The sequence below is a fragment of the Lepidochelys kempii genome, chromosome 1 (assembly GCF_965140285.1).
Source record: "Lepidochelys kempii isolate rLepKem1 chromosome 1, rLepKem1.hap1, whole genome shotgun sequence".
Taxonomy (NCBI): Eukaryota; Metazoa; Chordata; order Testudines; family Cheloniidae; genus Lepidochelys; species Lepidochelys kempii.
Window position 1 is genome coordinate 118,482,704 of NC_136380.1, and position 22,942 is coordinate 118,505,645.

Sequence of the window (22,942 nt, forward strand, 5' to 3'; positions counted from 1 at the left end):
CGGCCCGGCCTCCGCCTCCCATTAGCTGCGCTGCGGCCGCAACTCCCACGAGGGCGGGGAGGGCGCCCGTTACCTGCGCCGCGGGAGCGGCGGCGGCGGCGGCGGCCTGGCTGGGGAAGTGGGCGGCGCCCCTCCGCCTCTCATTCGTCCCGCGGCCCGGCAGGAGACGTGAGACGCAGGCGGCCCGGGTCTCCCCGCTCGCCGCGGCCGTGCCATGCTGTGCCGTGTCCGCCTGACGCTGGTGGCGGCGGCGCTGCTGGCGCTGGGGGCCCCGCGCGGCGGCGGCGCCCGGCTCCTGGAGTGGTACACGGCGTGGGTGAGCACCGCCTACACCGAGCCGCTCAGCAACCGCACGGTGCGGGGCAGCGCCGAGAGCGGCCGCTACGGGGACAGCTCCCCCAAGGAGAGCGCGCAGGGCCTGGTGGGCATCCCCCGCGGCGCCTCCGCCCGCCGCATGGAGGGCTGCGCCTCGGACACCGACTACGACGTGCCCCTGCCGCCGGGGAGCCGCGGCCCGCCCGGCGGGGAGCCGCCGCCGCCCTGGATCGCGCTGGTGGCCCGCGGGGGCTGCACCTTCAAGGACAAAGTCACCAACGCGGCCCGGAAGCGGGCGGTGGCCGTGGTGATCTACAACGAGCCCCGCTTCGGCAACGCCACCGTCTCCATGTCTCACCTTGGTGAGTGGGCGGTGTTGGGTCCTGGGGGGTCGGCAGCGGGCGGGGCCGGGGGGGGGGGGCTCGGAGGAAAAGGGGCCCAGTGGGGAGTGAGGTGTCTTTTTTGGGGGGTGTGTGGAGAGGGGGGGGGCGAGCGTGTGTCTGGGTTCAACATTCCCCGGTGACACGAGATGCTTTTTCGGGGGAAAGGGAAAAGGGGAACACCATGAAGCGCCCTTAAAAAGGACGTGTAGGGCTTGTTTCCTGTCACTACACATAATACTAAAGCGAGGGGTCTGTTTGGTAGAGGCACAAAGTTTTACACCAAGCCTTTAGGAAGGGACGCAGAAATTATCGAGCAGTGTTGCAGTGAAACCATTAAGCAACTGCCCCAGGTCTTACTACTGTGAGAAGCACCACAGAATCTGAGCACGTAATACATCATAAGTGAATATGTTGCTCTTTAACTACGGGCTGAACAAAATTGTGCTGGATACCGCAGAGATGTAAAAATGGTCACTTAAGACAGGGAATTACCTATTGGCTGAGTCTTTAGTGCAGGCTTTATTGTAGTACTTACCACTTCATCGTCAAAGTACACCTTATAATCCTCACACCTTTCTGAAGTAAGGTGAGAAAAGTGATGTATAGAGGGATCAAATTGACTTGTCTAAGCATGCCTGTCTATCTGTAGCTTACAGACAGTGTCTGTGACCCTGCCAAGGTAAGAGCTCAAGTGTTCTGGCTCCACACAGTCTGCTGAATTTTGTGTATGTGAAAGCATTACTTGCTTGAGAACTTTATTTAAAAAAAAAAAACACACACACACCTAATTTTTTTTTAACTACCATCAAGTATGTTTAAAGGCATAGGAGGCGACCTTCAGGGCAGGATACAAGGAGTAAGAAATCAAAGCATAGTGGGAAAAACCCTGTTGCAGATGCCAGTGAACCTGCTGCTGTGTAATAATCTTACTAGTATCCTGGCAATCCTTCAAGAGGATTTTAAATACATTTTGGTAGTTTTTTTAAAAACAAGAGGCAGTTTTCTTTTCTCCTAGTAAAATTAGCTGAAAAAGTCAACTTTGGAGTGCTGTTGCTTCAAAGTATATTTGAAACCCTGAAGGGAAGTAAGTCCCTCTTGAAGTAATAAGTGAGTGGCACCATCCTGCAAGTTGGAATCATGATTAACTAGTACTGTTAAGCTGCTTTGTAAGGCTATGTCTACACTAGTACTTTTTGTCAGTAACTCTTTTCAGTCAGAGGTGTGAAAAAACTGACGGTATACTGGTCTGCGTTTTTGCTGGTATAGCTTATTTCATCAGAAGAAGGGGGGAGACAACAAACAAGAGGACATATTGAATATACTTTCCTGTTTAAGATTTGCATACATGTGGTTCTGAGCTATACACATCTAGGTTTAATGTACATCCGGAGTGGGATCAGAGCTACTTGTTATACTTCCTTGGCTCTCTATCTAGTATTAAACTACACAGAAGGTTAAAAAGTGCTTAGCAAAGGTTGATAAACCATGCTGATAAATAACAAGATATTATAAAAAAGAGAGAATTTCATCTGTTGGATTACAAATAAGTAAAAGTATTTAGTTTTGGATGAGTGGCTGTGCAGATGCAATGAGATTTTTTTAAACTTGTTTCCAGCTTCTAGAGTTGAATAAATACATGTACGGTTAGTTGGTTGACTAGATGTTTGTCTTCTGAAAAAAAACCTCTTTTCTTGCCAGAATCTTTTCTTCTGTAGCATGTATGTGGAGAGTAAAAAGTGATCTAAATTTCCTTATGTATCATTGATGATACTGCTCACTATAGCTGGTAATGGTCTTTGGCTTGGTTTAAAGGTGGAAATTGTTTCTGATTTCCCCCCCTTATTAACTAACTACTTGTTTTTTATCCTTGTAATGCCTAGAGTGGTGGGTGTTCTGTGACCTTAAGATCTAAATCTTCTGGAAGGAGAGTATTATTCCATTGGAAGAGGCTCAAGCTTTAAAAACTAAAGATTTTTGATGAGGATATTTGTATCCTTGAAATGAATTCTCAGTTTTCAGTATTGCTTTATGTCCACTTTAGATTGTAGGTTCCTTGGGGCAGAGACATGTCTTGCTGGTTTGTAAAGCTCCATGTACAGAAATGGCAGTGTAATAATTTCTTAACACGCATGAGTGTGCAGTCCTCTTAGGCTTGTGTGAGAACCCTCCTGCTTCCAGCATTATCCTGTCCAAAGGTTGCCTCTAAAGGATTTAATAAATACTGGAGTCAGAAAAATGTGGCCTTCTCTTGGTGGGTAATGTAGGGGTTTGTTGAATTGTTAGCCTGCATAGGGTATTTCAGTTGTGTTAAGCTAACACATTTGAAGCTACAGTATGTTGTAGTTTAGGAGGGAGCCTGGGTAATGTGACCAGCTAACACCGCTTCAAACACAAATAGCCTACATTTTAATGGGGTTTTGCAATTGTGACGTTAATGCAATTGGAAAAAACATTTTTGCCCATCAAAACATACCTTCATGGGGAGGGAACGGTCTTGAATAAGCAGTCTGGAATGTATAAGGAAGCCCATTATGTTGATCCCAGCTTTAAAGCCTGAAGTCAATAGTTTCATGAGTAGGGTGGGTTGAAATAATTCCCTATGCCACCCCAGGGTATCAAGCTGGCTTCTTGTAGTTCCGTTCCGTTCCTTGCCTCAGAACTGGGAGGAGAAAAGCAGGCTGGAAAATGTAATCCTTTGAAGAACCATAATAGTTTTAGCATACAGGGAAATAGGGGACAATACAGATGGCACTCTTGTCTCCTCCCAGGTCATCTGAAAGTTGCACCTGTGGGTCTCCAGAACATTGTTAGCAAGTAAACCCCCTTTCTTTGTTAGGTGCAATTTATTTACTTTAGAAAGATGTTGAGACAGATACCTCTGACGAAGGTCTGAGAATACGCTGTTTTCGATAAACTGAAATAAAGCCTCTAGGGAAGGGGAAATTTTGGTTTTGTTTACAGTAAGTCCCATGCATGTCTTCTATTTGTCTGGCCTGCCACAGTGCTCTGATTTTTTTTAAAAAAGCACTTATAACTTCAAGTAACTTTCACATGAATATAAAGCCTTTTCAAGTCGAGTTCCTAAGTATTTCCACAGCAAACTCTCTGACAGATACCATTTAAAAAGACTTGAAATTCCTGTTGGTCCCATCCCAGAGTAATACTTGGGATCTGGCTTGAGTACTTTGGGATCTGACTTGAAACTGTCTATTACATGTGACAAAATCATCAAGCTCTTTTGTTCTATCTTCAGCTACTACTTTAGAGTTATGAACTAACAAATGGATGCTCGTGAATGCATTCTAGTACTTTAAATAGAGACTTCAAAGCCTAATAAATTGTACTGATCTTTTTATTTGCTAAATGAATCTTCAGATCAGCATCCCATTGTATTCTGTGGAATGAGGCATGCGGGGCCTCAATAGATATGTTTTATTTCAACTATGTCTGGTTCGTGTATAATTATGTCTGGTTCTTATATATTATTCCATTTGAGAATTTCACAATGTAAGCTGTTTTTAGTAATTAAACTTGCTTTGTCAAAGTAATTTTGTTTTGTTTTCAGAATTTTAAGCATTTTCCATTAATCTTGTCCACCTCTTATATGTTAACTTTAAAAGATTGAATTGCATTCAGATAATAAACTGGAGTAAGTGCATTCTGTTGACTTTTTTTTCCCCCCCTTTTCTCCAACAGGAACGGGCAATACAGTGGTAATTATGGTTGGATATCCAAAAGGGATAGAAATTTTGGAACCAGTACGCAGAGGGATTCCAGTAAAAATGACTATTGGTGTTGGCACAAGACATGTGCAAGAATATATCAGTGGACAGTCAGTTGTGTTTGTAGCCATCGCTTTTATCACCATGATGATTATATCACTAGCCTGGCTTATATTTTACTATATACAACGTTTTCTATATACTGGGTCACAATTTGGAAGCCAGGTAATTGCAGATGGTGATAATGATTTTAAAATAACCTTATTAAAAGTTTTTAAAGTTTGTTTTCTCTCCCCTGAACGTCTCCTGTAAAATTCTTTGTCTGGATCTGTTACTAATTTTATTGAAATGTTGTTTAGCGCCATATTTTCTTGTCTGACAGACCATGGATACTGCCTAAAATTAATACTTTTTTAAATGAATACACTTATAAGCAGCATGTTAATTGGCATCTCAAGCCTATTTAGCTTTAATAACTAGATTTTTATCTGAAATATCTGCCTTCTACCAGATCAGTGTTTAATTTAGAATTGGGGAACAATTTCTGTGAAACTTGGTACAGAGCAATGTTTGATGACTAGTGCTTGCTGGGTGAGATGTATTAATTCTCTTTTTTTTCCCCTCCCAATTAAAACTGTAACTTTGGAAAAGGAGGAGGAAGCAATTCCCTATCTTCAGCTAGAGAGCTCTGAGTAAAGTTTAATGGAGAGAGTCAATGGGCCAGCCACTAATGCTCTTAAATTAACCCAGTAGTATCCTATAAATCTAAAGTGTTGTATTGTAAAGCTTTACAAAAGCTGACCCTGAAGCTGGCATTGTAATTGTAGTTCAGCCCCAATCCTCTGGTGGGCCACGACCTGGAAATTGATTGCTGGGGGAATGCCCAGTGAGTTGCAGCAAATTTCCTGGGCCAGTAGGACCCAGTAAGAGCTGGAGGTGTGGGGGGAGGGAGAGGATCAGTTCATTCCCCCTCAGTTGCTGCTGCAGATACTTCCTTTGCCTCTTTACAGTCCCTCTGCTTTTCAAGAGCAGTTCATCTGTGCTCACTGCTCCAGGGGGAGATTTGGCCCCAGGGTGAGCACAAAGGGCTGTGCAGTCAACTTTACATCTCTTTAGGAAGTGCTGTTCCAAACTTCTGGAGCTGATTACTGGGGAAAGAGTAGGTGCTCAGCAGCCCCATCGGTGTACCTCACTTTTTATTTTTATTTTTTTTTTTTTATTGTGAGACCCATGAAATGGATGGGAAATCAACTTGTGGGGGGAAAAAATCCAGTCTTCGGGATGTGGGACAACTTCAGCCATTTTGTGGGCTGCAGGAAAAAAAAGGTTAATCATTAGTCTAGTGGACTGCATATGGGGATGAGATTCGGGAGCTACCCAGTTCAAAATCTGCCTTTGCTACTGACTTACATGGCCTGGAGGGAGGGCCATCAATCATTAACCTGCTTTCCCAGTCAGTAAAATGAATACAATAGCTCATAGAGGTATTATAAAAAGCAGAGATTTTTGTACAATGCATTGAAAATTAAGCCCTGTGTAAGGATTAGGTGTTAGCAATAAAAATTTTTCCTGGAACTTCATATTTCCAGTCCAAATTAAATCTGGTGGTGGTGGTGTGGGAAATACTTTCATATCAGTATGTGCAAATTGCTAATAGTTGACAAATCCTGTGCTTAACCTGTTTCATAAAGCTAGAACATAATAGTTGGATAGATTATGGAAACATATTTTTAAACATATGTAATGAGGTGCTCCAAGGTGATGAATATATGCCTAAGAATGTGATCCTACAAACTTTACTTATGGATTCAGAGTAGCAGCCGTGTTAGTCTGTATTCGCAAAAAGAAAAGGAGGACTTGTGGCACCTTAGAGACTAACAAATTTATTTGAGCATAAGCTTTTGTGAACTACAGCTCACTGCTTTCTTTTTACTTTACGTAGTCTTCAGTCATACAAGTTGTCCTATCCTCTCAAGTAGGACTACTTGTTTAAGGGTTATAGGATCAGGCTCTAAAACTGAGAAGAGACTATTACAGGCTGTCTTTTGGAAACCCTAATTTGATTGAGTTTTAAAAAAAAAAAAAGAGAACCTTTGCAGTTGGAAGCACTCTTACTATTCAGTGGCAAAATCTGATAAAATTTATTAGAAAAAGTATATAAAAAGTTATATTGACTTCATTGTTTAAAATTAGTATTGTGCAAAAAGTAGATTGTGTAAATGGTGAATATTAAGTTCAATGGGTTTTTTTTTGGGGGGGGGGCAGGGGAGGCGGGGAAGAAGACACATGTGAAGTGATGTTGGTATCTTATGCCCTGATGGTGGATTTGGGTCCCTGTGGAACTCCACTGGATTTCTGAATAGGCATGAAGCTTCACTTGCATGGATCCAAATACAGGATTTAGATCACCCTTAACAATTTTTTACTTTAATGAACATTTAACTAAACAGTGTCCTCTTAAATTGAAGTCCTCTCCGCATGCCATTCACATTACAATAAGGGGCATATGTTTGCATTTGCAGTGGAAAAGAAAATTTGAGACCCAGACTGAGCAGAATAACATTTTTCTGTAATCTATAATCCGTATGGTAACACCCATTGTTCCATTGTTTCATGTTCTCTGTGTATATAAATCTCCCCACTGTATTTTCCACTGAATGCATCTGATGAAGTGAGCTGTAGCTCACGAAAGCTTATGCTCAAATAAATTTGTTAGTCTCTAAGGTGCCACAAGTACTCCTTTTCTTTTTGCGGATACAGACTAACACGGCTACTACCCTGAAACCTGTCATCTGGAAAAAGTATCTTTATTTTAATCCTAGTTCTATATCAAGAGGGGCTATTTAAGGTGTGACTGCTCCTCCCTCCCCATGTCCTCCTCTTACACGTAGTTGTAACTTTACAGGGAGTATGTAGCAGGTTAAATTGATTTGGAGAATTATGCAATTGATATGATTTTTTTTAAGCATCTTCTCAGGTTAAATGAAATACATTCTCTGATCATTGTCTGTGGCAAGATAACAAGGAAGATACCCCGCTGTGTCTTGACATTCCTTTTTAACTACCCATTATGCACTACCAGTATATTTGGTCATTGGATTAACTGTGGTCCTGTTATGTCTCCCCTTCTTCCTCTCTACACTGGTTGCCTATAAAGTGATGAATTGATTGTTTGTCCTTGTCCCCACATGTATCTGCACTCTGACAATACCCAGTTCTTATGAATCTCATCACTGTGTGTATTTGCTGTAGTGCCCCATACAGTGTGGAACTCACTCCTCCTTAATGTGCATTGGTGGGTGTAAGGCTTTATAAACCTACTACAGTGACAAAAGGTGGGAATTTCCTCAATGTATTTGAAGGCTTTATAAACTATACAGAACACGCTATTATTGAAGGTTTTTCATAATTTAGTTAAAAGTGAAAGAGTACCAAACTGAACTTGTGTAACATTATTTTAAACATTCTCTTACCACTTTAAGGGCCACAGAAAAGAAACCAAGAAAGTGATCAACCAGCTTCAGTTGCATACTGTGAAGCATGGAGACAAGGTAATTTAGTAACTTTAAATTGTTTTGTTTGGTCAGAATGGTCTTTGCAAGCTGTCTTCATTTTATTTATGGTTTTAAAAATAAAAATGACTAACTCCTGTTGGGCTGTCTATAAATTAGTGCATGACTGTCTCCTCTTGTTTGTTGTTAACCTGTATTTCTCTGTCTAGAAGCATGAAGGCTGGTATTTAACATCTAACAAAGATATATTTACCAGCATAGGATCTTGGCTAGTGCCAGATATCAACATTACAGTTGAATTGTGCAATATTTCCCATGATCTGTTGATTACACAATTCCATATATTACAAATCTGTTAGTCTTGGTACTGTTTTTCTTTTTATGATTCTAGAATAGGAAGAAATACATACAAATTGTGATTAATCCTTTAAAGAATGTCTCATTCCCAAAGATTTTTACATATTTCTAATCATTACTTCATGGACAAAGAAATAGCTTATTTAAAATGTATATATTAACAAAGCTTGACAGGTCTTCGCTTCTGGACTTTCTCTACATCCCATGTGGGCTTACTTTGTGAGGCTATAGGTAGATTTGCAAAGACCGGTTAAATTTAATATAACTTACTGGAGCAGGTGTACTTCTGTGAAATGAGTTTATCTAGAAGTAGTATCTTACATTGTCTGGACAGATGTATATTTTGTTTTCCTTTGGTCCAGTCATCACAATCACAACAGTTTCCCTTCTCTTCTTTATTGTTAAGGCTGATTCCCCACTCTGGCACTTCAAGTGCAGAAGGTGGGGGCCCGCAAGGATTTTTAAAAATTAATACTTGCCGCTCCAGGCTTTTATTAAACTCCCAAGGATACAGCTTTTTTCTGATCTTGGCTTGGTAAACGCTGCCACCATCCAAATGCAAAATCCCTTTTTGGAACCTAGGAAGGCGCACTTAGGACTTCCTTCCTGTGAGGTACCCTCAAGCCCTTTCTTCCAGGGAAGAGCTGAGAGAGAAAACAAAATTAGCTGTTGCTATCAGCTAATTAAACATATGCACAAACCTCTTAGGACACCAAAAATCCAATCCTGTTCTTTTATAAAGAAAAAAAAAAGTAAATTTTATTAAAAGCAAAAAAGAAAATACATCTGGAACTTAGGCTTTTGCTAGATTTAAAAGAGCAATTGCAAAAATTAAGCCCCCAAACTAGCTTTCTTGGGGTTCAGATTAAAGGTTGCAAGCAGACAAAAGCATCTGGGATTAGCACAGAGGAGTTCACTAGCCATAAGAAGTAAACAGAAATAAAGCTAATCACGTCTTTCTAAACATTTCTGATCTACTTACACATTTGGGGGTTCCAAATAAGTAGCTCTAGGTATGATCTGATGATCATGCCTGGGTTAAAGCTTCTCATAGGGTAACTGCTCCCTGTTCCCCTCTTTCCTGGAGAACCACAACACAGAGAAAGGGGAAGTTTTTTCCCCATTTTAAAAATTTCTAGCCTTCCCATTGGCTCTTTTGGTCAGGTGCCCACTCCCTTTCCTTTACCTGGGGGACTTTATTAACCCTTTACAGATAAAGCAAGCAGAGAACAGCCACCAAGAGGGACTCCACAGCCAACTAGTTGGCTGGGAGCCCACAAAAGGGAGCTCTTTCTCTCTCCCGCCCCCCCCTTCATCCATCACAATTGTAACAAATAATATAGGACTTTTTGTGTTTAAAGTAGTATAGCAACATTCAAAGTTGAAGCACTTTAAAAACACGTCAGCCTTAAGCATGTTTACAGTTTTGTGGATCTTTTCTGAGCAGTTTGGAGGATTATTGTGAAATGGACACTTATGTAGCACATAATCAAATATGCCATGGTTGGTTTCTGCCCCTGCATTCAGTGAAAAATATCTGCAGTAGTAAATGTATTTTATCAATTTAACTTTAAACGTACAGACTAGCAACTAATACAGAAATGTTACAAGTAACTTTTTATTTAAAATGACTGTTACATACAGTGTGTAAAATAGAAATTATGGGCCTGATCATCCAATCTTACTCACATCACTGCAAATGCTTACAAGAGTTGGTAATGGACACCCATACTTTTTAGTAACCTGCAGATATGAAAGACTTGCGTTGTATTTTTATGCTAGGACCCAATTTGGATATCCTTCATATTTGTTTTTGTATACAACTCAGTTAAAATTGATTACATGGTATACAAAATATCTTCATACTTAAGTTTTCCTTCACATTTATATTGCAACTGTAACTCCAAAAGGGGCAGAACATGGAGGACTCTCCCAAAAAGAGTTAATGGCATGAGTAATTGCACACTGTACTCTGACTACAGTGCGGTGGTTCTCAACCTACAGCCCAGTCAGCACACAACTGTGTCCATGTGACATCTTCAGGCCCATGAGCATTCAGTATACTCTTTTCTTAGGATTGAATGAGCGAGAGGTTAGAGAGAGAGGTTTTAAGAATCTTGTTAAGCTGCTTCATTTGGAGTATGAGGGGGGATTCTTTCCTCTCCAGTCCTTCTTAGATTTCCTGTGCAAGCCTGTTTACCAGGGCACTGTGGGAGGAGAAGGCTGAAGAAGCAGGATGAGGTACCATTCAACTCTATAAGAGTATGTTGAATGCTCATTAGCTCTTGAGACTGTAGATTGGGAGTTTAAATGAGTTGTCTGTTGCCATATCTTTCATACTTACCATGTGAAATTTCATACATCTGGAGATGGTTACCTTTATTATAATTTTTAGCTTACTAAAATGCTTGATTGCACCCCATTAAAAACACCAGTGTTCAGAGATGTAAGTCACCCAAAAAGTGCTTGGATTAACATGTGATGTGTCTAGGTTTAGCCACGATCAGTTACTTTGATTATATCAAAGGACCTTTTGGTAGAGTATTTCTCCACCTTTTGGTAGAGTATTTCTAATTGAATTAAATAAGAGAACTGCTTCTTATTTATGACATTTTAAAGCTTTCTGTTCAAATGATTATACTGTATGACTCAATGCTTGTTATATTCATGATCTTTTTAATGTCCTGGTCTACCTGTACATTTAAATGTGTTTTCTGTAGGGTTTAGATGTTGATGCAGAAAATTGTGCTGTGTGCATTGAAAACTACAAACCGAAAGATATTGTCCGAATTCTGCCATGCAAGTAAGTTTGATTGCCTTTTAAAATCTATTTTTACCATACTTTCCATAAGAAATATTTAATGAGGTTCCTAGAAACCTAAACCATTTCTGGAGTTTTGGGGTCATGAAGCTATACAATGCACTGAAGTTGTGCTATCTGTTTGTCCAGTAACATGTGCAGGGCATGAGGAGATGGTATTTCATAAATGTGGTGGGGAGTTCAGCCTCTCAAATGTTATAAACTTGTTAATTAAAATATTACCTTATGTATGATGTATATATGTGACTCTTACTAGTTCTGTGGGAACATTTTTTGTTGTGAGAAACATTTATCTTTAGTTAAAGAAAATTAGATGTATAATTAGAAATATGAGACATGATCTTGAAAAATTCTCAGTAAAAGAGAATTTGTAAACTGTTTCCACTTTTTGGGTTTTAGTGTGTTTGAAATATAAAAATATTGATTCCTTATTTGTATTAATGTTTTGATCAGTCCTGAAATGGCCATTTCTCTAAAAATGTATGTAATCAGATGTCTTGGTTATTTTACCAATCAAGGGCTACTTGCTCTTCATGGTCAAGTATTGTACTTTAGATCTCATCTTTAACTGTTCTTATTAAGCTTTGTGCGTAGTTGTTGCTATGTATTACCAAATATTTGAGTAGTTATATTATTATTCGAGTGCTTGTTCATGTCCATTCCAATCAGGTGTGTGCATGCGCTCTAGCCAGAAGATTTTTTCCTTAGCAGTGTCCATAGAGTTGGCCTGGGCGTCCCTTGGAGTTACGCCTTCATGGTTCCCCGTAGAGCGCCCTGCTAACCTCCCACCCCTTCTGTTCCTTCTTACTGGCAGTGACCGCTAGCTGGAATATTTCTTGCTCTTGCTTGCAAGCGCTTTGGCAGTGTCCTCTTTAGTTAGTTGTACAATAGTGTAAATGGGAGTTAGAAATAGTTATTTCTTGTAGTAGTAGTAGTAGACTTTTGGGGGGGGTTTCCCCCCAACAAAGTCTTCCCCAACTCTGGGGGTATACCCAGGTCCCCAGGGTTCAAACTTTGTGAGGACTGTGGCAAGTTTATGCCCAAGAGTGACCCACACTCTTCTTGTCTACGGTGCCTCGGGGAGAGCCACCAAAAGGACAAGTGCAGGATCTGGGGACCTAAGGGGACCTAGGACCCTTAAAGACCAGGAGCAGAGACTTAAGATCCTGCTGATGGAAGCAGCACTCTGGCCACATTCCAACCCCGGGTCTGCAGAACCCGTACCAAGTACTTTGTCGGTCCGCAGTGCTCTGGCACCAACGGTGCGTGAGCCAGCGCCAAACAATGACCCTAAAGCCTCACAGCACGGCCATGACTCCGCCCATAAACAGCCATCTTTGGTGCAGCACTGCTCTGTCTCCGGTGCCACAAAAGAAGAGAAGGCCAGAGAGGGGTTGGTCTCCCCCTGTAAAGTCCAAGGGACCTGTGGCATCGACGAGCACTTTGAGCCAGGCTACCTTGTCCCTCCAACCCTGTAAGGTTTCACTGACTCCTACCGCAGCTGGGGTTTACTTGAGTCCAAACCCCCCACGGTTCCCGGACCTTCAAGGTGACCACCTCCAGCTTCCCTCTATGCCAGAAGCATTTGAGGCGGCTCAGGACCTTATGCGCTTCACGGTGCTGTCCCCCCCGCAGAGGAGAGACAAGTTGCCGGTGACTGCATGTTCCCACTTTCAGTCGAGGGGCAAACCAGCGCTGATGGCGTGCCAATCCCCATCTATGGCGCACCTCTCCCAGGCACAGCCCGCACATGCAGGGGAGCCGCACTGATCCCCGGCCTCTCGGCACCGCTCTCCGGCAGCCCAGGGCACCACACTTCCTTGGTCATCCTACTCAGAGACCTCGGAGTCAGAGGTGGACTCCTATTGCTCCGAGAGGACCAGGAGGTCCAGATCCTGCTGCGACCACCAGCCCTACCCAGCACCGTGGCCTCCGTAGGGGCAGCCTTAGTCACAGTGGCCCTTTTGGACACCCTGGGCATATCATCAGGTGCAGGGTCCACGGTCCAGGTCGGCGTTGGTATCCTCAGTGTCCTTCGCGCCCTCCTCCACCCCATCCCACCGCCGACAGAAGCACCAGCACTGCTACAGCTCTGGCACCAACCCTCCCATCAGCGGCACCACCGACAGCTTCGACTTTGACTCCAACGGCATTGACGAGATCCTCACCGCTGGAACCAGTAGCTTCAGCAGCTACCTTGGCACCAATATTTCCGTCTCTGGCGGGCCGGGCACCGCAGACTTGAATACCGCATGCCGCAAGACCCATGGGGCACCGAAGGCAGTGAGCAAGGTCCACTGCCAGGTCTCTCCTCATCCTCACCAGATGAAGCGGTTGCGGGGATGTTGACGGCCCCAGCTCTGGAGGATAACAGAGCACTCCAGCAGTTCTTACGCTGTGCTGCCCAGCACCTGGGCATACAGGCAGAGGAGGTGGTGAAGGAATCGGACCCAGTTGTTGACATCCTTGCACCCTCTGGTCCCTCACAGATCGCCTTAGCTTTATTAAGACGATAGTTGAGACTACCAAAATCCCATGACAGACCTCTGCTTTTCTGGCCCCTACGGCCAAGAGAAATGAAAGGCGGTACTTCGTCCCTTCTAAGGGATATGAACATTTATATACCTACCCACCCCCCCAACTCACTGGTGGTTCATGCGGCCAATCAGCAGGAGCGCCAGAGCTTCCAGGGCCCCTCCCCTAAAAACAGGGAGGCAAAAAGACTCAACCTTTTCGGCAGGAAGGTCTATTCTACAGGGGGACTACAGTTCCGCATCGCAAACCAACAGGCCATCGTGAGTGGATACACACAAACCTGCGCTGTGATGGCCAAGTTAGTGGAGCTCTTGCCGCAGGACTCTCGCGCTGAGTTCTATGCATTAGTGGAGGGGGAAAGGCTGGTCTCCGGAGCGTCCCTACAAGTGGCATTGTACGTGAGGCTGCATCTGCTGCATCCAGTGGCTATGGGGGTTGTAATGAGAAGGGGCTCCTGGTTGCAGGTCTTTGGTCTGCCTCATGAAGTCCAGCAAACAATCCAGAACCACCCCTTTGAGGGTTCAGCCCTCTTTTTCAACAAAATGGATAAGACTCCATAGTCTGAAGGGCCACACTAAGATCTTTGGGGCTCCTTTACCCAGCATAGGCATTTCCAGCCACAGCCTCCTTCCAGGTTCTACCAACCCCACAACCGCCAGGATGCTCCTCGTAGGAGGAATAGGAGTGGTAGGAGGAGGCAGCACCCCTTCTTGGGGCAGAGCTCAGGCCAGCCCAAGCCTCCTCCCGGCCCCAGACCCCCCCTTTTGAAGGTGCAGTTAAGGATGGCACACCAGTACCACAACTGGATCCATCCCCTCTTACCTTTTCATCCTGTCTATCCCCTTTCTACTGTGCTTGGTCCAGTATCGCCTCAGACCACTGTGTGCACCTCACGATAGAGAGGGGATATTCCATCCAATTCTGTGCCCTTCTGCCCTTCCACCCCCTGTCCCCGTCCCTCTTCAGGGACCCCTCTCACGAGCAACTTCTAATACAGGACGTGCACTCCCTCCTCTCAGTAGGGACAGTGGAAGAGGTTCCTCAGGAACAAAGGGGCAAGGGCTTCTACTCCCAGTATTTCCTAATACCGAAAGCCAAGGGTGGCCACAGACCCATCCTGGACCTGCGGGAGCACAACAAGTTTGTCAAGAAACTCAGGTTCCGCATGGTCTCCTTGACTTCCATTATCCCCTCATTGGCTCCAGGAGACTGGTACGCTGCCCTTGACTTGAAGGATGCATATTTTCACATAGCAGTAATTCCACCTCACAGACAATACCTCTGGTTTGTGGTGAACAACAGCCACTATCCGTTTACTTCCTTTTGGCCTGTCAGCAGCACCTCGAGTTTTCACCAAGTGCATGGCAGTCATCACAGCATTCCTACGCAAGCAGCAGATGCAGGTTTTCCCATACCTTGACAACCGGCTCATCAGGGGCCACTCCAGATCTCAAGTGGAGGAGCAGGTCAGCTTCATAAGAAGGACCTTCATTGAACTAGGTCTCCTTCTCAATTTTTCTGTATTGTCTGGCTAGTACTGTTTTTTATATATAGTAACCTTTAAATCTGACTTTCTCCTTTTTAAAGAATCAGTCCAGACTCCTAAGTGATTAAAGAAAAGCACTATCAATGTATTCTGTCAGTATACTTGTCCATTGCCTTCCAACTTTGACAGGTTAATATATTGAATGACTACTAAGATTAAAAAGGTTCACCCATAAATGTATCTAATAACCTCAAGATGGATATACTAGAAAATTAATAGGCTTTCTGAAAGAATAAATCATAGTTTTAAAAAAATTAAAACCAAGTGTACTTTGTTTTTTGTCAGGCATATCTTTCATAGGACCTGCATTGACCCCTGGTTGTTGGACCACAGAACTTGTCCAATGTGCAAACTAGATGTCATCAAAGCTCTGGGATACTGGGTGAGTTACATATTTATTGAGTTAAAACTGCACTGCAGACATTCAAAACAGGAAGCAAGACTGCACATCAACCTGTTTAAAAATTCAGAGCAGTTGTTTCTCCAGATTATCTCCTCTATGTGTGTATATATAGATACCACAGTGATGGCTGTGGTACAAGAACCCAAAGAAGAGTAATCTGTAATGATTTATAATACTCATCCTTAATATTACACTTGACAAAGTGCTAATTAACTATCTTGTAATACTTTTCTGAGGTAGGAAAAGTTTCATTCTTTGAGTGTTTGTATATGTCCTTTACGCTGGGGGGCGGGATGCACCAGTGCCGGAGAGTTTTCCCTGGAGGTACCCGCAAGGATAGCCCTGTCTACATCTGAGCGCTGTGAGGGTATAAAGGGTGGAGCCACCCCTACCCTTCGGTTCCTTCTTACTGTCAGTGTTTTGTGTGCCCTGTGAACAAAAAATCTTCAGTGCTTTGTTTTGATCTAATGGTACTTTTTCTTTTTTTATCCCATGATGTTTAATTTTCCATTTTATTTCTTTTATTTTATTTCAAATTTAGTTCTTAGTTGCATTGCAGTGTTATGCTGTCAAAGCGGTAATGCCTCCTGAAAAGTTGACAGGACACATGACCAGAGCACATTTGATCTCCACAGCCTTTGTAGCACATGCCGATTACTATCATTTATAGGGTGGCAACGTGGCCTTCGCTTCATACGTTCCCCAAGCATTGTGCACAATCAGCTGCTTCAAGGGAGGATGCAAATGTGGGAAAAGTGGTCATATAGTTCTCCCTTCTGATGAGACTGAGCCCCACTGCCTGGGATAACAGGTTCGGAATTACCTACAGTGTAATGGACATATCCAAGCACTTACAGTTCAAAAAAAGTAATTATTTTTTCTTCATTTTGAGATGTTGCATTTGTCCATTACACGGCCCACCACCTCCTTCCCCAGTACATCGGAGTCTGCCATCAGCTTCCATTGTGAAGGAATTGAAGGTGACAGGGTGGCTTCACTCTTGTAGCCTCACTTCAGATCATAAAGAGTTTTGATGTGGGCAGTGTCACCCCATAGGTACTTCTAGGGAAAACTCAGATCTGGGTGCATGGGATGCCAGACACCAGCAGTGTAACAGACATATGCAACACATCTTGAACAACAGTTACCGAAAGGTAAGTAACTGCTTTTATCCCCATTTTACAGAGGGGGGAGGAAACTGAGGAAGAGAAGTGAAGTGACTTGCCTACAGCTGCACAGTTGTAGAAACCAGTTTCATGCTTCAGCTTACAGGGACCTCAAGGGCCCTTTTGCTTTTTGAGTCCTTGAAACTTTTCAAGTAGCCGGACAAATTAGTTAACTGTGTCTGTATGCTCCCAGATATGCTGAGTAAGCATTTGGTCTCTATAACTGAATAAGTGTTCACTAAAACCTTCCTGAAAAACTTTAGCAGTAGTTGGCTTAACTAGTAGAAATGATGTGCTTTCATTTCTTTCTGACAGGGCCAGCAAAGAGATGAAGATACATGTGGTATCCTCTAGAGATCTCAGTACATAGGGGCACTTACCATCAGAATAAAGTGGTGTGTTTTAGAATGGTGTCTGGGATCTTCTTTTCATAAAATGCCTGCATTTTTCTGACTAGCTTTTCTTATAAACAAAAGAATACTGTTTGGAATGGTTGGAGACTTTACAATATACTTATATAAGGCCTGTGACTTCATCTGATGCACTACTTATGTCTTGTCAGAGTTCTAAGAAAAGCAGTAGAACCCTAGATCTGCTTGTCTACATGATTTCATTATGCAAAATGAGGCAATGGTTGTACCATATGGCCTGAAGATTCCATTGTTGCGGAGACTGGTCTGGAAGCTACATTAGGTTATTAGAGTCTTGTTTTTATATCATCCATATAGTTGAAGCCCATAATTCTACTTAATGACAGAAATTAGCAAAAAAAATGGGTTTTTGTGATTATTAGCGTACCTGAGTTCAGATTTTTGGGATGGACATTGATACTCTACCCATGACCAGCCCAACATATAATTTCTCTCCTATTGATCAGACATGTCTCTTCTTTGCTTGACAAAGGTGAATGTAGGAAACGCGTCAGTTGCAAACATCAGTTCATTAAGGTATTCATAATGGATAGCTAGTTACACATCACAAGTTCAAACACCACTCAAGTTGATAATATGGAAAGTTACAATCTGACTCTAAATGGTTGCCTATGTGGTGATCAGTCCATTTTAAGTAGATGAGCATTCTCATTACAGAAATCACCATTTCAATGTGTTTTATCTTCTGCAGAGTTTGAATTAACTAGAGAGAACTGAACTTCTCATAAATCTAAAAACTAGATACTTCTAGAATAGCTTGGAGGAACTTTAACTTCCTTTGCCTGTTGTTGTGTGCCTGTTTTGTAAATGAAGGACTTTGGTCCCCAAGGTGGTTGTTCCAGCCCTAAATTCACTTGATAAAAAGGAACCCCAATTGACAAGTTAAAAACCTTTCTGATGTAGTAGAGTCTTGCTAACTTACACTATTGACTGAGTCACCCATTATGAATTACTGATTTTGGAAACTAGCAGTACACAAATATTGGGGGGGCCCAAACAACTCTCAATGTGTTTTGTTCACTTACATTGAAAAATGTAGCTTTAATTTTTAATTTGATACTTGGAAAGTTAGGAAATACCAGAATTAAGGGGACTCGTGCAACCTTATTTCACCTCCCCCTTGTGTGTGTATTATGTTCCTGAAAAATGTGACTTTAAGCAAAGCAGTGGTAAACGAATCCAATTTCCCCATAAGAATTAATGTAAACGGGGGGGGGGGGTAGGTTCCAGGGAAATTTTTTTACCAGGCAAGACTATATTTGTGTATATACATACACACAGTATAATTTTTTAACAAACAATTTAATACTGTACACAGCAGTGATGATTGTGAAGCTTGGTTGAGGTGGTGAAGTCAGAGGGTGGAAAGATCCCAAACACAATTCTAAACACACCACCTTATTCTGAGTTAAGTGCCCCTATATATTGAGATCTCTAGAGGAGTGGTACAGAGAGAGATGATCATTGCCCCTTTAAGTATGCTGACTCCACTCTAAGTACATTGCCTTTTTAAGTAGATCAGCAAGTTGAGACAGCAGCTGCTACCTGCAAGCTCCCTCCGTCCTGAGCCCTGTTTTGTGTCCCCCTTGCTCTATGGAGATGGGGTAAGTGGGGGGCCGAGGGAGGGGGATACCCTGAGCACTGTGTAACTTTAAAGGAGCATGTTCTCTAATAGATCAGCAACAAAACAACATTAACCGGGACAACTTTAAGTGAGGAGTTACTGTATTAGGAAGGGCAAATAGCTTTCCTTCAATGAATTCAATATGTAAAGGTTAATCAAAGAGGTTTTTTTTGCTTTTGTAGAGTCCTTACAAACTTGTTTTTCTGATGTCTAAATAATTGTTTACTGAATATTTTGTCTACTTCTGAAGGGTGACCCTGAAGAGGCACTTGAAGTTCCAATACCTGAATCAATAAGTGGCAGTGTATCAGTAGGAAGTTTGAGTATTGCTTTACAAGAAGATGATAGAAACGAAGTAAGCGATTTGTCAGCCTCCTCAACTAATGAATCTGTGCTACAGTGTAACAGTTTAAAAGAGGATGCAGGTGAAACCACAGCATTGCTTGGTAAGTACAATGTAATATGTTTAAAATCAATGTGTAATCTATATAATAAAATTCAGGATTGTCACTCTAAAACCTAGATTGTCTGAATGAGTGTGAAACTATGGAAACAATTACAAGCATGGCTGAAGCTCTTTTTGTTTAGAATATCACCAGATTCAGTATCAATGGATTTTGCAGTTTAACATCCAATATTTAAGTTCTGAGCCATTTTTCCTTTACAGATTACACCCATGTGACAGCATGGGCTTTCAGTTAGTCAAAGATGTATCTGCCATTCCAAGAGTCCTAGACCATTGTGATATCATTATCCCTCAACCAATCACCACTCTTTCTCTAAAGCTAATCTGTACGCAACAATTTATTGGTTGTATGAGGGAGGCTGCATAGATAGGGGATTACGTGGCCCCATGGTTCAAGTTTAACCCATACACAGATCAAAACAACTTTCCCAGCATAACACCCTTATTCATCCACCTTCACTCATACTTCCCATAAAACCAGGTCTTCACTAATCATTTGGATAATCCTTTAATTTTATTAATTGGAACTTTAGAATGAAAACTCTTCGTTCTTGAGTTTACTTCAGAACTCGCAATACTGTGGTGTTGAGGTGATGGCTTTAGTGAGTAGTACCATTTTCTGCCACGTGGAAGATTGGGAATCAAATTACTTCAGGCTGAAATCATGCCAGACTTGGAAAATTGAATTTAAAGAATGATCGACCTCCCCCTTGCTCAGCTGCCAGGTGGAGACATGGCCAGGCAGCTCTGTGTGCTGCCTCCCCCCAGAGCGCTGGCTTCGCAGCTCCCATTGGCCAGGAGCTGGGGAGGCAGCACACAGCACTGCCTGACCCTGCCTCTTCCTAGCGGTTGGGTGAGGGGGGGATGTCGCCACTTCCGGGGAGCCCCCACATGTAAGTGCCATCCAGAGCCCGCCTCACCCCATTCTGCTCACTCCCACACCCAAACTCTGCTGCTCCTTGGGGAAGGTGGTGTGGAGCCAGGTAGGGAGCCTGTTGATGGCACCAAACGCAACCCCCCCCCACCTCGCCCCGCTGGGCCACTCCCACAGCACCATTGGTGGTTCCGGGCTGCCCACATGCCCCTTCCCTTCTCTCCTTCCCCCCTCCCCCCTGCACTGTTGATAGAAGAGGGCTGACTGCCTGCTAGGAAACAAAGTTGTTTTTAGAAAAGGAGTACTTGTGGCACCTTAGAGACTAACCAATTTATTTGGGCATAAGCTTTCGTGAGCTACAGCTCACTTCATCGGATGCATATTGTGGAAACTGCAGAAGACATTATATACACAGAGACCATGAAACAATACCTCCTCCCACTCCACTCTCCTGCTGGTAATAGCTTATCTAAAGTGATCACTCTCCTTACAATGTGTATGATAATCAAGGTGGGCCATTTCCAGCACAAATCCAGGTTCACCCCCCCCTCCGTTTTTTTTTCCAAAAACCACACACACAAACTCACTCTCCCGCTGGTAATAGTTCATCCAAAGTGACCACTCTCCCCACAATGTGCACGATAATCAAGGTGGGCCATTTCCAGCACAAATCCAAGTTTAACTAGAATGTCTGGGGGGGCGGGGGGGAGGAAAAAACAAGGGGAAATAAGCTACCTTACATAATGACTTAGCCACTCCCAGTCTCTATTTAAGCCTAAATTAATAGTATCCAATTTGCAAATGAATTCCAATTCAGCAGTTTCTCACTGGAGTCTGGATTTGAAGTTTTTTTTTGTTTTAAGATAGCGACCTTTATGTCTGTAATTGCATGACCAGAGAGATTTAAGTGGTCTCCGAATGGTTTATGAATGTTATAATTCTTGACATCTGATTTGCGTCCATTTATTCTTTTATGTAGAGACTGTCCAGTTTGACCAATGTACATGGCAGAGGGGCATTGCTGGCACATGATGTCACATTGGTGGATATCACATTGGTGGATGTGCAGGTGAACGAGCCTCTGATAGTGTGGCTGATATTAGGCCCTGTGATGGTGTCCCCTGAACAGATATGTGGGCACAGTTGGCAACGGGCTTTGTTGCAAGGATAGGTTCCTGGGTTAGTGGTTCTGTTGTGTGGTATGTGGTTGTTGGTGAGTATTTGCTTCGGTTGGGGGGCTGTCTGTAGGCAAGGACTGGCCTGTCTCCCAAGATTTGTGAGTGTTGGGTCATCCTTCAGGATAGGTTGTAGATCCTTAATAATGCGTTTGAGGGATTTTAGTTGGGGGCTGAAGGTGACGGCTAGTGGCGTTCTGTTATTTTCTTTGTTAGGCCTGTCCTGTAGTAGGTGACTTCTGGGAGCTCTTCTGGCTCTATCAATCTGTTTCTTCACTTCCGCAGGTGAGTATTGTAGTTGTAAGAATGCTTGATAGAGATCTTGTAGGTGTGTGTCTCTGTCTGAGGGGTTGGAGCAAATGCGGTTGTATCGCAGAGCTTGGCTGTAGACGATGGATCGTGTGGTGTGGTCAGGGTGAAAGCTGGAGGCATGTAGGTAGGAATAGCGGTCAGTAGGTTTCCGGTATAGGGTGGTGGTCATGTGCCCATTGTTTATTAGCACTGTAGTGTCCAGGAAGTGGATCTCTTGTGTGGACTGGACCAGGCTGAGGTTGATGGTGGGATGGAAATTGTTGAAATCCTGGTGGAATTCCTCAAGGGCTTCTTTTCCATGGGTCCAGATGATGATGTCATCAATATAGCACAAGTAGAGTAGGGGCATTAGGGGACGAGAGCTGAGGAAGCATTCTAAATCGGCCATAAAAATGTTGGCATACTGTGGGGCCATGCGGGTACCCATAGCAGTGCCGCTGATCTGAAGGTATACATTGTCCCCAAATGTAAAATAGTTATGGGTAAGGACAAAGTCACAAAGTTCAGCCACCAGGTTAGCCGTGACATTATCGGGGATTGTGTTCTTGACGGCTTGTAGTCCATCTTTGTGTGGAATGTTGGTGTAGAGGGCTTCTACATCCATAGTGGCCAGGATGGTGTTATCAGGAAGATCACCGATGGATTGTAGTTTCCTCAGGAAGTCAGTGGTGTCTCAAAGGTAGCTGGGAGTGCTGGTAGCGTAGGGCCTGAGGAGGGAGTCTACATAGCCAGACAATCCTGCTGTCAGGGTGCCAATGCCTGAGATGATGGGGTGCCCAGGATTTCCACATTTATGGATCTTAGGTAGTAGGTAGAATATCCCAGGTTGGGGTTCCAGGGGTGTGTCTGTGCGGATTTGATCTTTTGCTTTTTCAGGAAGTTTCTTGAGCAAATGCTGTAGTTGCTTTTGGTAACTCTCAGTGGGATCATACGGTAATGGCTTGTAGAAAGTGGTGTCGGAGAGCTGCTGAGGAGCCTCTTGTTCATATTCCGACCTATTCATGATGACAACAGCACCTCCTTTGTCAGCCTTTTTGCTTATGATGTCAGAGTTGTTTCTGAGGCTGTGGATGGCATTGTGTTCTGCACGGCTGAGGTTATGGGGCAAGTGATACTGCTTTTCCACAATTTCAGCCCGTGCACGTTGGCGGAAGCATTCTATGTAGAAGTCCAGTCTGCTGTTTCGACCTTCAGGAGGAGTCCACCTAGAATCCTTTTTGTAATGTTGGTAGGGAGGCCTCTGTGGATTAGTATGTTGTTCAGCGGTATTTTGGAAATATTCCTTGAGTCAGAGACGTCG

The 22,942-nt window shown here is 43.3% G+C and overlaps 1 protein-coding gene across 5 annotated transcripts in view; it reads left to right on the top strand.

Moving 5' to 3' along the window:
* The window catches only part of RNF149 (ring finger protein 149), a 35,744-nt gene continuing 12,802 nt past the window's right edge, over positions 1-22,942 (top strand). For 4 of the 5 annotated variants that reach the window (XM_073351899.2, XM_073351909.2, XM_073351894.2 and 1 more), the window contains exons 1-6: positions 1-677; positions 4,395-4,645; positions 7,903-7,971; positions 11,010-11,092; positions 15,477-15,573; positions 19,066-19,261. In XM_073351899.2, coding sequence (XP_073208000.1) covers positions 215-677; positions 4,395-4,645; positions 7,903-7,971; positions 11,010-11,092; positions 15,477-15,573; positions 19,066-19,261 — 1,159 coding nt within the window. In that variant the 5' untranslated portion in view covers positions 1-214. The remainder of the gene's footprint in view (positions 678-4,394; positions 4,646-7,902; positions 7,972-11,009; positions 11,093-15,476; positions 15,574-19,065; positions 19,262-22,942) is intronic. The other variant, XM_073351866.2, reaches the window with a different exon arrangement.